General features: G+C 39.6%; 1 protein-coding gene across 1 annotated transcript in view; it reads left to right on the top strand.

Annotated features, from left to right (window-relative positions):
- The first annotated feature begins 625 nt into the window (after positions 1–625).
- Positions 626–16,279, top strand: part of olfm2a (olfactomedin 2a) — a 124,460-nt gene continuing 108,806 nt past the window's right edge. The window contains exon 1 of the mRNA XM_065248806.2: positions 626–1,085. Coding sequence (XP_065104878.2) covers positions 1,029–1,085 — 57 coding nt within the window. The 5' untranslated portion in view covers positions 626–1,028. The remainder of the gene's footprint in view (positions 1,086–16,279) is intronic.

The raw sequence follows: 16,279 nt of genomic DNA, 5'->3' as shown, positions 1-16,279 counted from the left end.
AAGGAATTGTTATTTTTGGAAGATCTCATATTAAGACTGGTAAATTGCGTATATATTATTAAAGGGGACATTTAACGAGAATTACTTTTTTTTAGATCTCAAATAAATATTTGGTGTCCCCAAAATATGTATGTAAAGTTTTCCTTTAAATGCAAATGAGCCGATCTCTGTACTAAATGGCAGTGCTGTGGTTGGATTGTGCAGATTAAGGGGCGGTATTATACCCTTCTGACATCACAAGGGGAGCCAAATTTCAATTATTTCAAATGCTTAAAGAGAATGGTTTACCAAAACTAAGTTACTGGGTTGTTCCTTTTCACATTTTCTAGGTTGATAGAAGCACTGGGGACCCAATAATAGCACTTAAACATGAAAAAAAAAATCCCCTTTAAATGACATTATTTTACACCAGTAACTCTCATAACTGTCAGCAGTTCACTTATACATGGGCACATGCTGTAATTTGCTGCTCACAGTCTAATCCAATCATCAAGCGTCCTGACTCCTGTATCATAATGTCACAGCTTTCCCCGGGACACGCGCTTCTTTGATCCACGTCCCAAAAATGCATCGTTTGTGAAACCGACCAGGCTGTCAATACAAAGCCTTCCCACTTTTTTTCTCTCTCACACACACTCCGGGTCTTGGAGTGGGCTCTTTTGACTTCCTCGTCAGTGTGTGCTGCTCGTGGCGTCGCGAGCACATCACCATCCAACCTGCAACTCAACGTCAGTGGGTCGATCCCCGAAAGCGCCTGACGAGAGGGGGACTGCTTCATTTTCCCGCGCCAGAGCTGACCTCTTGGTGGCGGTCACACGCGGCAAAACGGGAGACTAATCACAAAACACAAGGCGGCTCGTGGCACAGTGGGGGTAATCTGCCTCCGTGAGCGGAATAAACCTCAGCGCGTGCCGCTCGGTGATGTGGATCGTCGCGCGCGCTGTACAGAACGCTGACAGAAACCTGCGCGGACCGTGAGGAGAGCAAGCGAGCTACAGCGAGAGAAAAACGCTGTCATTTCGACAGGAATGCATCTCTTCAGTGCCATGTTCCTCCTGCTGATGTTATCTGCTCTGCCCTGCGAGGTAAGACGCCCGCCTAGCATGCACAATAACGCTCGCGTTTGTTTAAACTTGGGTTGCGAACACATCCGCCGTTGGCACTGAGGCGAATTGTCTGTTGAACGAACAGCTTTCCTGCTTTGTGTCATTAGCAGTTTCTAAACAACTGGTGAGCTCTCTAATTTGCCATTGGAGGTTAATGGCTGCATCCTTGTGTGTTTGAGTAATTCACAAATAAGCGTCTCAGCATGCGGGGGAACATTGTCGAAGAAACCCTGTGAACTCGATTTAGTGCGTAACCGGACATAAAAGACGTAAAAGTTGGAGATAAAGGGGGATTACACGAGCTCCAACCGTGGTCATTGAACAGCAAGAATGTGATCGAGACTTGATGCACAGTTCGTGTTGTTTGTACATGCTGATTTTTCTCGTTGGCTGATGAGAAATGAAGTGTGAATTGATTGACAGCACATTACCTGACCCAGAAATACTGTATTTATTCATTTGACGCGCGACAATTTTACACTGTTCTTCACTGTGACATTTTTATTGACTCAATGAGCATCTGTCTTTTTAGTTGCTATTGTTCACATGTGTTTACACATTGTTCACATAATCACTGATCAAGTACAAATATGAATACTTAGAAAGAGAGAAAAGACGCGTGCACTATTTAAGAATGGCAATGACTGGTCCTGTCAGGACCCTGGACAGCGCTCAGCCAATCAGATTCTGTGTTTTAATGGCGTTAAAGAAGCCTGAAATCTTAACTAAATATAAATCCATATATATTTGACTATTTATCATTGTTATTGTAATATATTGCACCATATTTGATATATAAATGTTTGGATTTATTTTATTGTGCAAAACAGAAAGATATTTATTACTTTTACTTTAAAACGGGTTTATAGAGCAGGTTATCTAGTTAATTTTCAATATGCATGCTATAAAATAATGTTATAGTAAATTAGTTTACTTTATTATGCTATGAAGTTTTACCACAGCACACTTTAAAGTATTATTAACTTACATGTCTACCAAGAACAAATTGAAGAAGACTATTACACATTATTTTGATATCCTGTTATTATTCTAAGTCACAAAAGGATTTAAATTCCCACAATGTGGCATAATTAGAGACCGGAGGCAATGCATTTGAATAGTAACCCTCTGCGCTCTATAAAACAGTATATTAAGCAGACCGTGCCTGATTTTAATATTAGAGGAAATGATATGGTACTTTATGTGCGCATTTGCAAATTTGGCAGCGCTGCTGATCCAAACATACATTAGGCTATGTAAATGAGAATGACAGTAAAGGCTATGAGAACGCTATGAGCTCAAGTGGTGTGAATAGAGGTATTACTGTACAGCATCTTCACCACAAAAAGCCCATAATTGGCCCTAGGGGACCATTTGTCGTAAGTGTTTGCTTTAAATATTAAACAAGAGAAGTGAAAAAATGGCGCCACCCATCTCTGCGATGTAGCAATGTAGACATAAAAAATTGATGATTTCTTCTGCTGTGTCTCTATCGTGATAGGAATTGCAAGATTCAAAAGAACATGGACCCCACAGACATGCAAACACACAGCCTTAAACTCACACGCATAAATACACTCATAGGCACACATGCATACGCCCATGACTCTCAGCAGGACATGAAATATTCAACATGCTTTAATGAGACAGATGCACTTGTTCCCTCACAACGTGTGTTTGTTAAGTACCCACAATGCCTTGGGGTCTTGACAGCCAATGATACAGATTGGTGCCTGCCCCGACCTTGGCAGTAACCTTTTATGGTGGGGTTACCTCACTTAGCGCGCCCTCATTGAGTACTGTAAGTTTTTAAATAAGGCCGTTTCTTAAATAAAGACAATTAGAGGATATGAGTTCCATTTAGGTTTTAAATGTGGATAAAACTTGGTTTAATTATAGTCTTCGAAAATGTGGAGATTAAAGCAGAATGCAGATTAGCCACAATAACAGTTTAACGAATTAAAAGCTCATTTTGTTCTTCTCTCTCTGCGGTGACTCAACATTCATTAAATAGAAACCGTGCACACGCTTTTCCTGCTACTTTGGACATAACTGACATGTTTGATTTTCTTTCACACAGTGTTAAACATTATATTATTTATAGGGACTGTGTTCCACACCTGTTCTGTCTTAGTCAACAGAACATTGATCTATTTTTTGTTTTAATTAGTTTTGACTCTTCACGCAGGTTGGATTAGACATCTATTGGTGGCTATTATTAGTGCAGTTTCAAAGTGATGCGGTGTGTTAGAAATCGCCTGCTTCAATACTATATAGTAGGCAAAAAATCAGAAGCGAGTAGTATGTCTGAGTTCATAGTATTTAAAAAAAAAAAATAGTAGGCAAAAGTACCTGGATGACCAAGAACTGTACTTTTGGCAAGATTTTGAAGTGGGCATTCGATGGACACTTTACTATTCCGTGTGCCTCCAAAAGAAGACGAAGGAGAGGTGTATTCATATTAAAAAATATTTACAAAAAAAAAAAAAAACAGAAGCGTGGCTCTACTCAAATGTAAATACATAGGAAACCAGCTGTTACTTGTGGTTAAATTGTGCTAGTTTAAAGGTGCCGTAGAATGGAAAGGTGTATTTACCTAGGCGTAGATGAATAATAAGAGTTCTGTACATGGTAATGACATATCGTGAGCCTCAAACACGATTGTTTCCTCCTCCTTATGTAAACCTAGTGCATGCAACAGGCAGCTGGAAAAGAGGCCAATCTTAACACCAACTGTGATGTACAATGCAACATTATATTACACAATAAATTAATTACAATGTTATAACAATGCTAAAAACCAAGTTGTGACTGCTGAGATAGCGCTATTTGCTAGTTAATGCTATAAGATAGGGTTTAGGCTGTTCTACTATTGATGTTACAGTTATGTTTTGCAAGTTCATAATGAAAAAAAAGACACAAACTTACCACTCAGAACCATCCATTAACAATCTCCAAACAATTCATTATTCCTTAAAATCTGTATTTTCGTCTGAAACAGACTCGAACATAAGTCCATCCAGAAACACATGATTATGCGATCGCATGATTCAACGCATAATCAGCCAAAGTCTGCATATTTATTCGGGGCGCATTTTTCAAATACGCCACACTTTCGCAGCATAAATTGTAGATTTCCATGTGCAAAATATACGGGGCTTGCATGATTTCATAATCCTCGCATTTTTGTTGCAAAAATGACATATATCTTAGCAGAAAGTAAAATTTTTTTGCATTTTTCTTTACACAAGCTTAGCCATGTCCCCTGTTGCCATGGGAACGTTATGAAGTGATGTGTTTATGTGACGTGAACATCATTGTAAAGCTGCAAACAGTTTTTGCAAGTTCCCGCAGTTTTTGCAAGTTCTCGCAATTATTGGAAGTTCCCGCAATTTCATTGCATAAAATTGCATAAATATCCAATGCATTTTTTAAGAAAACGTACCGCAAGATCAAGGATTTATGCCCGCAACAATCACAAAAAAAAACTCAAGATTTTTCTGGAAGGACTGATGACCCTTTAAAATAAGGTAATAATAGACCCTTTAATTCTGGGGACAAATCCTAGAGTTGTAAATGGACATGTAAAACTGTTTCTGGATCATTTTTGCAATTAATAAAACCACATACCTTAAAAAGAGATATCAGAGAACTGTAACATATTTTATTAATGAATTCTGTGGCACCTTTAACAGCATCCAAGTTAACAGCTTACTTGTGCTACCAGTAGGTATTTACATATAGACCAGACTGTGCTTCCTAAAGAAACCCTACACAATGACACATTCCATTACTTTAAAGCAAAATTACAGAAATTGTCATGCATTATATGTAATAAATGTGCAGAAATATAATCGGATACTGTACATGATGACAGCAATATTCAGCGATACCACAGCCACACAATGAGAGACATTAGCTACAAATAAGCTAGCAATCAACGTCTTCATCAAATGCAATTAGCCAGTGTGTTAGAGGCGAACACATGGGCTCAGATATGCAGCTCAAGGGCCCAGTGGATGTGTCTGATCATTTTTGCTTTAATGGCATCACAAAGCTGTCATGAGAAAGGCGACTATCTCCTTTGAGCTGGAAGACAGGGTGCTTTCATTTGAAACCATCCATCAATGAAATTATCATTTTTGATTTTGAAAAAAAAGATCAATTTTAGCAGAGGCCTGGTGATCGCATTCTGTCAGGCCTTAGAGATCTAAAGATGTGAAACCTTGCATGTCATGATAGTATGTGAAATCAGGGGCTTGTCTGTTTACCAACTATCTATCAAATCCTCTGTGGACGATTGGTGCTAATTGTTTGTGACTGTGAGACAAATCCTTATAAATTTAATCGAAATCTGATTGCGTTCTCCATTTTTTCCTTGTTTCCTTATAAATACACCAGAGGCGTGCAACAAAGGCGAATGGTTGTGATTGTTTAATAAGACCGTTAAAACGGGGAAGCCTTTGAGAAATAGAGCCGCCTCCTGCGGTGGAGAGACGTAAAGTAATGCGCTTTAGTATTTCAGACCTGACGCTCGCAAGAAAATCTCTGTTGTACTCTGAAATTCACTTAAATGCATTCATTTAATAATAAGCTCAATGGAAACTGGCTGCAGCAGTCCTAAGATTATATTAAGAGGAAAATATGAGATATGAATAATTTCAGTTAAGCTGCACTTGGACGCAATTTCTTCCCGTCCTGTAATAGAGATTAGTCATATAGGGTCAAGCGAAGCTTCCCGCGGATCATATGAGTAGGTGTCATTCACGATATTTCATTCACAGCCACCAGAACAAATTGATTTTCAACTTGGGCTGTTGTGAGAACCAGTGTCTGTTTAATCAGGATAAGTATAAGCGCTTGTGATAGCCAGATTTAGACAGGACAAGGTTGACAACAGCAGCTGCCTTGATGGCACTTGATGGGTCCACGTCCACCCTGAAGAAAGTTTTGCAATTGAAGATTTGTCCGGTCCAAGTTAAAGCCCATTATAGACCCATTTGAACAGAAGTGTGATAATGTGTGAAGACCTATCTAAAGTTAGCTTGGCCATGAAAATGGTTTAATAGTGGATTTTGGCCATTGAAGGGGCTAATAAATATCGCGAGCGCCGACGTGCTTTTGGACGGCGAGTCAGTGACGCATGTGCGGCTGGGATCAAGGACACTGGGAGGCAGGTTGGACAGGATGTGCTCTGCCAGCCAGCGGCCCAACTTCCAAATGGAGAATTAGACAAATGAAAAAGCCCAGGACTAGCGACATAAATCTTCCACGTTGAACGCTAGGACCGTGCATCAGCAGCTGATGCTTTCGAGCACTCCTTCCTAATGCACTGTGACCTTCTATTCGGTTTGTTCTGACCGTGTGCACATGGGTTCATGCATACTGTATGTGAGCGAGCCGGCATCACGACTAAATCAATTTGTTGGACAGTCAATTTTTTATAAAGCAGGCACATGGCACTCATAATGACTCTAGAGTTCACATCATAGTATGTCAGAGGCGCGCTAACAAGCGGTGAGAAATGAATGAGCCTTCTCCCTTTGCCCACCTTCAAGTGTTCCTATTAACATTCAATTGTGATGCATTACAATCAGGCACCGTGTGCGGACGCATGGCTAGATGAGGAGATTGAATAGCCGAGCCTATGCTAAAAGAGGTGGCTGATTGGAAGGCGCTGATGAGACCGTATTGTGTGTGGCACGGTGGAGGGAACGGGCGTGGGCAGAATTCGCGGATGTGCACATCTGCATGTTTGTGCGTCTGTGTGAAATAGGCAAGGTGTGAGGAAGGGAAGCTACTGGTGTGTGTTTGTGTTGTCTGCAGGAGAGATAAACAAGAAAAGTGTGAGATTAGATACGTCTTGGTTTTCGCCCTCTCATGACACCCCTGCAACACCTGCTGCTTTCAATATTTTATCAGTGTAAGAGGATTCTCACACAATGCTGGCACAACTGAGCGTCCAAACAAACATGCAGGTCTGTGGTCCACATGGAGCTTATCCGGGCACAGGGTGATCTATAATACATTATAAAACTATTCATTAACATTCCCATTTATCTCAATGCCAGTTACTTTAAAATCGGAAGTAACCTTGAAAGAAAAGTGGAACATAAAGGTGCGTTCTTTTTTATTTGCTACACTGGTCAAAAAATGGTCCCTAGCTGTCACTAGGGGAGGGCCCTAGTAAAATGGTTCTAATATGTACCATTTAGGTATAGAGTAGAGGTAAACGAATAATTGATTTTACCAATACTGATAACTATGTTGGTACGTACTTGCAGATAGCAGATTAATCGACCAATACTGGATATTAAACAAACACAACACTAACTACCATTAAATGTATTAGAAAAGTAATAAAACAACAGTATTGAACCATGAAAATATGTTAAATGAAATAAATAAATATATATTAATTATCTTAATAAGTATTAAAGTAAATACTTCTGGTCCCACTTGTAATATTGAAATGACATAAATGTATATTATATATAGTAGTAGTCTTGTGCTTTATTTGCTTCTGTTTTAACACAAATCAAAATAATAAAAGATGTATTGCAGTGATGATGAAAAAGAACAGTTTTTTTTTTTTGTGTGTGTGTGTGTTGGGGGGGGGGGGGTGATATAATAATGTATCTGACTGCTGCATCTAGACCCTGTTCAGACTGCAGGCAAAAGTGGCCCAAATATGATTATTTGGGGGGGGGGGTCAAGTGACCAGGTCAGACTTCTTTAGGTGTAGTGTGAACACTCAAATCTTGGCCAGATCTGATTTTTTCAAATCAGATTTAGGCCCAATCCCATTTCTCTGTCTAACCCCTTCCCCTTGCCCCTGCCCCTACCCCTTAGTTTTGCACGTTCACATGAGAGAAAGGCCCAATTGGGATAGCCCTTTCGCTCTCGTGAACGTGCAAAACTAAGGGGTAGGGGTAAGGGGTAAGAAAGAGAAATGGGATTGGGCCTTAAACCACTTCCATATGTGGTCCTGAATCAGACCCAAATCAGATTATTTTCAAAGTGGCCGTAGTCTGAACAACCAAGGCGGATTTGATTTGACTTTTATGTCAATTTACCATCACATTCCCACCACTCCTGGCTTCGTCTACACAACCACACAGACCTTTGTAGTGAATTTGGATCCATAACCCCTCAAAAGGCCAAATAAGCTAATTTTGCTCTCTTTCTCTTCATTTTTCTCATCCTGAGCACCTGCTCGTTAATGTTACGGCTGCTATTGCACATTATAAAAATTTTGAAAGAAAAGCGAAAATGCGCCAATTTTAGCGCAATGGCGTTCTGCGTGTGACGCCATTGTTATTGTTCGTTTGGGCATATGGGTCAGTTTGAAACAGCAAACAGTTCACACTTGTATCCGATATAGGCCACATTTTAAAAGGTAATGTGAACAGCCAAACAAAAAAAAATATTTCAATTGAGCATTAGGACTTGCAGCGGGAACGGGGTCATAGTTTGCTTTCTCTCATTATTAAAGATACAATTTGTAGAATCTGCCGCTAGAGGGCGCATGATCAAAACGATAACAATTACATAGATTAATGACGCTCTGAAGCAGCATGTAATTATGGGATTTGTTGTCTTTAACTCAACCGCTGATGGCCATCAATCAGACGGGAATTAAATCATGTTATAAAACGGGCAGTTCTGGTTCTTCATTCTGATTGGTTGAAACGCGTTCTAAGCCGTGATAAAATACACCAGTAACCTCACGGTTTAGACCACATTACATAAGTATCACTGCGCCACTGTTGCTGCGTACTGATTTATGAAAATAAACAACAGTGTCTTTAATCATATTTTTTATTTGTCTACAATTTCACAATTAATGGCGATATCCAGATAACTGTCAATAAATATTGTTGAGTCATCTCGTCGATAAAGAGAAAACGTTGTCTGAGGAGTTTATAACTCAAGTTCATACGTCCGCTATTATCCACTGGGTGGCGATCTTACCCAACTTAAACACTGACGCATTCACTCAACACTGAAAACACAGCGTGTAAGTTTTGATGGCTTTGAATCTGATCTCTTACTGTACATAAGTTCTTCACAAAAATGGAATTATCTCCGCTTTTAGCTAAAAAATCTGAGAGGTGATAAGAGAACAAATGAAGGTAGGATGAAACGTTTTTTTGTTTGTTTTTGTTTCAAAGCGGATGGTCTGTTCTTTCATTTGATATTTTATGTTTATTTAAAGAAGATCATTTTTCTGCAAGGCATTAAACTAAAACTGGGTGGCAACTTAAAAAAAAAAAAACGCTGACGGGGAAAGAGTTCAGCATGCTTCCAAGCATATTTGAACAACGCCCCTTAGCTGTTATAAAATGCACTGGTAACCCACTGCTTCTTGGGGTTTATTGCTTTATTAACAGATGAGGTAAAGTAATCAAGTTTTATAAATGTTGTGTTTGATGATATCGTTTTATTTCATTATGTAAGGTTTCATGTAATGTTCAAAACCAATTCGTAATGCTGCGTTTACACCAGCTAATGTAGATACGGCAAGCGCGGGTGATTAACATGTTAAGTCAATGCAAAGACAAGATTTTCACACGGATTATTATCCTGCGTTGTGGTACACGCAGTAGGCTCGTAACGTGTTGCCGTGGGAAACGCGCAAGTTGAAAAATCTAAACTTCGTTGGATTTCCGTGCCGCATTAACCAATCAGGACCTTGCTGTAGTAGTGACGTGATTACAGGAAGCGAGCGGAGTGGTGGAGTCTCCGTGGAGTCGCAGAAGCCCCTCCCATGACGCGAATTTCCGCATGAATTTCTCGAATGACTAGAATTTTGGCTTTCACGCGCAAATGAAGCAAGTGAACTCAAATGTTCAAGCGTCCAACTACGCGCGAATAGCAGCGACAGATCAACAACAGGACCAGGATTCTTACATCAGATCAGATTGAATTGATCATATCAGATATTCACGCAACATTACCTTATTAAAAAGCACGCGATCGGTCCAGAGGATTAATATCCAAAAAGGGCAGATTGTCTCTGTTTCATCTACCACAGTGGTCATTTCTAAAGCAAGACGCTTTTCAGAAAGTTTTGCTTTTGCGTCGTCTTTCTCCGTTTGTGCAAAAAGAGAGATGTTTATGTTCAGGGTCAGAGGCCATCAGCGAACGTCTGTCCGGATGTGCGCGAGACGGACCGCATCATCTTGCGCGGATAGGCGCGCGTCTCCGTTCAGCCTCCAAACACACATACAAATGATTTCTAATACAAATGATTACTTTATCAGACCGTCAGGGCAGCAATAATTTGTGTCATTTACAGGACATTCACAAATTACAGATAGAAAAGTGGTGAAATGTCTGTCGGCTCATGACTACACGCACCATGTATTAACAAATATTTTTTTATTTTAACTGATAATGTTAATCGGTCATAAATTCTTACCTTCGGTTAACGGTTAAACGGTCAATGTGAACATCCCTAACTGCAAATATCTTACAAATTGTACCTTTACCTTGTATTTAAAAAATGCAGCTTATCCGGCTAAATCATCAATAAAAGTAACCAGCTGGATAAAAACTAATGCAAATAGATGGAAATAATCATGACATTAAACATTGAAGTTGCGTTTATCTGCGTGTATTTTTGTTTGAGGTACTACTACTAATGATGACAAACCGCTGGTTACTGCTGTTGTTTCTCTTCTAATGCAGCATCTAGTCAGCAAATTAATTACTTTTTAATGACATGACGCAACTCGGAGCAATTTACGGCATACATTTTTTGCCGATCGTTCCACCAATGAACTATTGGTGCTGATTAATCTGCCAACTTCTAGTATAAAGCTTAAATTTGGTATCTGTGGGTATCTTTGAGGTAGTCATACTATATGAACTATTTAAGTGAAAAATTGTGTAATTATTGAAATGGTACTGCCCCAGCTATATTTTAAATCCGATAATCTGATGTTTATTTTAACGAATTGAGTGAAATATTTCATGCATTTTATTTAAAAGCATGTCACTGCATGTGGTCTTGTCCAATGTAGACGGTACATTGAAAGTTAAAAGTTTCAGATATAAAAGTTACAGTATACAAGAGAACATCTAACTACTGTAATGGATCAGACCTGGCATGCACTTTGAACACCATCCGACTGAAATTGTATTTATTTAAGTTATTTTGTGTACGTTATGCATCTGATGGCCCATGAACGTTCAGAGGTGATGGATTTTTCCTTCTTAATGTTTATAATGTGTGCCATTTAGGGATGATTTTGAGGGATGGTAAATATCACTGAGAGATTTTTGATCAAACTAAAAGTCAAAAAGGCACTCAGAAGCAGTCATGGTAGTTTTTTGTGGCTTTTTAAACGCTGTTTTAGCCTGTGCCGAATGCTAGACATCACTGCTGGACGGCTTTTTACCGTGAAGGTAGCAATACAGATACAGAGTGTTTGGTTGAAATGGTGAATAATTGCCCTCCAGGCGGTGGTGGGTCAGATCTGGCACGAGGACTGAACAGGAAAATCACTCTTTATTCCTCCGGGCTTTTTCCGATGCTTCTACCTAAAGTGTGTTTGTCCTGATGTGACACTGCAGAGAAGCACAAGGGATCAGTGGCCTAAACCGACCACACCAGGTGTTCTGGCTGAGCTTTTATGGGCCGTTGTGGTTTTCAGTGTGTGTAGATGTGTGTCTTGCGGCTAATGCAACACCAGGCCGTGTATCTTGAAGTGCATGCTTGAGTGAAAGGTCCTTTTCCCCTGGTGAGCCCCTAGGCTCGAAGTGTCCATTACATTAGATATAATCCCACATGTCGATCACGTCCATCTAACAGCCATAAGAAAAAACACAGCACGGTTGGGTTGACATTATTAAATTACTTTAATACAGCTGGTATGTGAAATTTTGCTGATGGTTCTGTTGAATCTGTCCTATTACCCAAGCGGCAGATTAACAGAGCATCCTGTTCAAGCGGCATGTCATCTTTTCTCTTTCTGGTCTCTCTTGTTGTTGGTCTATGGCTCATTCTGGTTGGTGGCGTGAATATCAGGTCTGTGCTGAAGGCTGCCTGGCTCCCTCAGCTCCGCGACTGTGACTTTAACTGAAAGTGACATTTCTCTGACAGCGACGAGAGCTGGCCGTAAGAGACCTGTCCTCCTGTGCTCTGGCCTACTAATACTGTACAGCCACACGCCCCACCACAACGAATCTTGGCTTAATAAACACATGGGTGCAAGTCGATGCGTGGCAAAAACGACCACAGGGGCAGGGTCACATGCGGCCAATCGGAACAATGCGAGGGCGGGGCCAGACGGCGATGGGAAAGCGTGACAGCCTTGTCTTTGTCTGATGTTGGTGTGTTGTAGTAACTACCTCCTGACCGGTTTCCTGTGCGACCTTGCTTTCCACCACGAATGAATCTTTTATGAGCTCTGCTATGTGGATTTTCGGTGTAGAAGATTGGAATATAAATATGGCAGAGCCTCGAGCCTCTGCCTGTGATTTTGAACTCATTATACAGTAGATGAACGCTGGGAAGGCACTGGGTTGGGTTGTGTCACCTGGCTATACTCTACACATTCAGCCTGACATATAGTTCATTTGCTTTAGGAAAAACAACAATGACTTAGCAATGTGCTAAGCAATGTGTGTTATCTACGCAACAGTCTCATCTTAAAGCGATCTGCTTATCAAATTTAACAGAACAATGCACACTGTAATTTGCACTCAATACTTTTAGCAACTGGGCATGACAGGAGTAAATATATTGATACCATGTTATAAAGGTACAGTCACTCTGCATTAAGTTCTGTATAAATGTGACCATCTGTTCACAATGAATTATGCTAGATGTATAGAGCAAACTGACAGCAAAACGTGATGGAGAGATTCACTGCGAAGGTTCGAATAGTGCATCTGTTTTTGAATAGTGATGAAAACTAATTGTCTTTTTGGCTTATTTCCTATTGGGTTTGTCCTATAAGCCAGTTTGAGGCATTGTTATGCTTTTCTCTTTTGTGATAGAGATGCTTTTTCTCTCTTGCCCTTTTTAAATAGCCTAAAGGCTTTAGTTTATGTTACACCACGATTTGTCTTGTTTGGTTGTTTTTCTTAAGTTTAGACAAGGACTAAATGCCACAGACTTTTTAGTCTTTAATGGAGGTACCTGTATGCTTTCATTTAGGTTCCTTTTGGTAACTTTGCTATATGTTTCTCTCAAACATATAAATAGAGAAAATAAAGAAAAAGTACTATCGGCAAAAGCTTTAGTTTATGTTACACTATGATTTGTCATGTTTGTTTGTTTGTTTGTTTGTCTAAAGCAGGGGTTCTCAACCTTTTACAACTTACGGCCCACCAATGGCTGTTTAAAACATTCGCCAGTACACGCTGAAGAAGGGCGTTCAGCCCGAAACGTTCGTTGTGGGCGATTAAACGCTATTTTGAAGCTTGAACTGTGAGTGCCTTTCTCACATTACATGTTTAAAACATTCCAAGGACCACCTTTCTAAATATGATAGTATCAACGCAGACAGAGTAAAATAAATGCAGTGTGACATGCCTTTTGTATCACTAAACTCACTAAAGGTGCATCAGGTGGTACACTGTAAAAAATTTGCTGTAATTATGCAGCTGGTTGCCAGTAACTTACTGTAGAAGAAAAAGACTGAAAATGTTTTATGTTCATTTAACTTTAAACAAACTGTTGCCGGTAAATAACATAAACAGTGTTTCCCACAGATCTGAAATTTACTTGTGGTGGTAGCTGGTGAAAAGGGCAATCATTATTATCCACCGACAAAAAATGGTCTACTATACATGTAACAAAGAACTAATAATGTGTGACACAACACAATACTTTGATTTATAAAACATTCATATTAATTTCACATTATAGTTCATTAATCTAACCACCCCAAACTTTTTTTGCCATAAACAAAGCTGACACTGTTTGTCAAAGCACCACGAAAAAAGTTGATGTTTTTGCACTGATATATGAAGCAATTTGATGACCCCTTTTATCAAACTCAATTATATACAATACTATGTATACTATAGCCTATATAGACAGTGCAGGTCTATAGATTATAAATGTGACTGATGTTATAATGGTAATAACTTCTATAAGATGCACTTTTACTGCTTCTGCTTTCTATTTCTCTTTTGCCGATTAAAAAAAGCTTAATCCACTCATTATTTCAGATTTAAAAGTCTACTTGCTGTGCTGTCCCGATGACAGACTTTACATTACAGCTTTGCGGTTTTTATATCCTGAGTCAGCTAGAGCTTTGCTCATTCAGTATTAGCACTGCTTTTTGCTACAATCTCTGTGCAAACTCTTTAGATTTTAGTAAAGATATTGTCTATTAATAGTAAGACTATTAAAAAATGGGATAAAGAAAATGAAGCGGCGCGTGGTCGTGACAAGAGCGAGTTGCTATCGCCATAGAAACCGGAGGCACGCTAACAGCACTCGAGCTTTAGCGCGGTAGCGCTCACGGCCGTTCTCCGATCGACTCGGGTTTTACACACAATATTAATCAGACTTGGGACCCGAAGTAATGAACTAGGACCGACCCGGACCCATCTGACCATTTAAAATATAAACCCGGAACCGTACGGGTCCCGCGTCCTCAGTGAAGAAAGACCTCTAATGGTAAAACTCTGCTCAAGTTCAGAAACATGAAAGGATACAATGTGACACTGAGGTTGCTTCGCGTCGCGCCCAATTCATTGAGAAACAGAGAGCACGTGAACGGACACTCAACCGGAGAGACACAACGTGCTTGCACGCAAAATGAAGCCAACTTAGATGCTATAAACACATATGCACATAAGCATATGCGACCATTTTGGTCGCAGTGTGTTCCCTGGCTGCTCCGTATGTGCTGCTGCAGTTGATCCAGTTTGCCGCGCTGGATGATGAGTTTATGACGCGTGCATCATCTTCACGGTCACCCGACCCCCACCTCTCTCTCGCGCTCTCTCTCTCTCGCTCTCTCTTTCGCGCGCTCTCTCTCTCTCTCTCTCCAAAACACGGGTCATCCAGTCGAGTTCAGAAATACGGAAATTCGTAAAGTGATTTTTTTTACTTGGGCGGGTCGCAATTTACCTGGGCGCAGCGCCCAAGTAGAGCCTATGTATGGGAAACACTGATAAATGTAAAATCTACAGTAAGTTACTGGCAGCTAGTTGCCAGTAATACCCAGTAATACTGTAATTTCTACAGAATGTTTTTACAGTGTATCCTTGTAGATGAACGAGGAATGTCATAGCTTTCAATGGAAAAACCAAACCATAGGTGTCATTTTGAGCAAAATAAAATAATAATAAGAAAACATTTAAAGCGGAAGATGTAAGAGTGGACTTTTAGGCTTGGACTTTATTAGTAGGGATGCACCGATACCGATACTGGTATCGGCCTTGATACCACATTTTCTAAAGTACTCGTACTCGTTAAAAGTCCCCCGATACTGTACCTGGAATCGATACCACGATCTGAGAAATGTCTATGTTTGAGCGGCGTGTAAGGGGTTAATGCCTCTTGTGTTGTCCAAAGAGGCAGAGTTTACAACAAACTGGAAAACTAGTCCTTTGTTTTTTTGTTAAATTATATGACTAAAGCTGTTACCTGTAAATTTAAATCATGTTTTTTTATTAAGTACTCGGTATCGGCAAGTACTGAAATGCAAGTACTCGTACTCGTATTACAAAAAAGTGGTATCGGTGCATCCCTATTTATTAGTACACAATAGTACCTTTGAGAAGTTACATCTTTAAAGATAATATGAAGAGTTTGGTTCCAAAACGCAATAAATACATTTTGACTAATTTCGGTAAACGTGTTTTCTATACCAAGAAAGTGACAAGAAGAAAAACACTATTTTCTGTTACAAACTTTCACATAGCATCTTTAGGTTATAATAACATTAAAAATTCAAATCCATAGTTTGATTTTCAAAGATTTATTATAAAAAAATTTTTTTCCACAGAACACAATAGATCCATGACAAGTTTTTTTTTCAAAATGCTATCAATCTATTGAATCAATATATAAATGTGTATTCATCTTGTTATATATATTTAGTTGACTAGTGGTATACACTGATAAAAAAAACATTAATGGCATTAATCAAACACTTACTTTGGCATATTAAGAACACTGTCATTGCTGCTGTCATCCTTGG

The sequence above is a fragment of the Paramisgurnus dabryanus genome, chromosome 3 (assembly GCF_030506205.2).
Source record: "Paramisgurnus dabryanus chromosome 3, PD_genome_1.1, whole genome shotgun sequence".
Taxonomy (NCBI): domain Eukaryota; kingdom Metazoa; phylum Chordata; class Actinopteri; order Cypriniformes; family Cobitidae; genus Paramisgurnus; species Paramisgurnus dabryanus.
The sequence above is the reverse complement of the archived record's forward strand: the minus strand, read 5'-3'. Positions and strand labels throughout refer to the sequence as shown.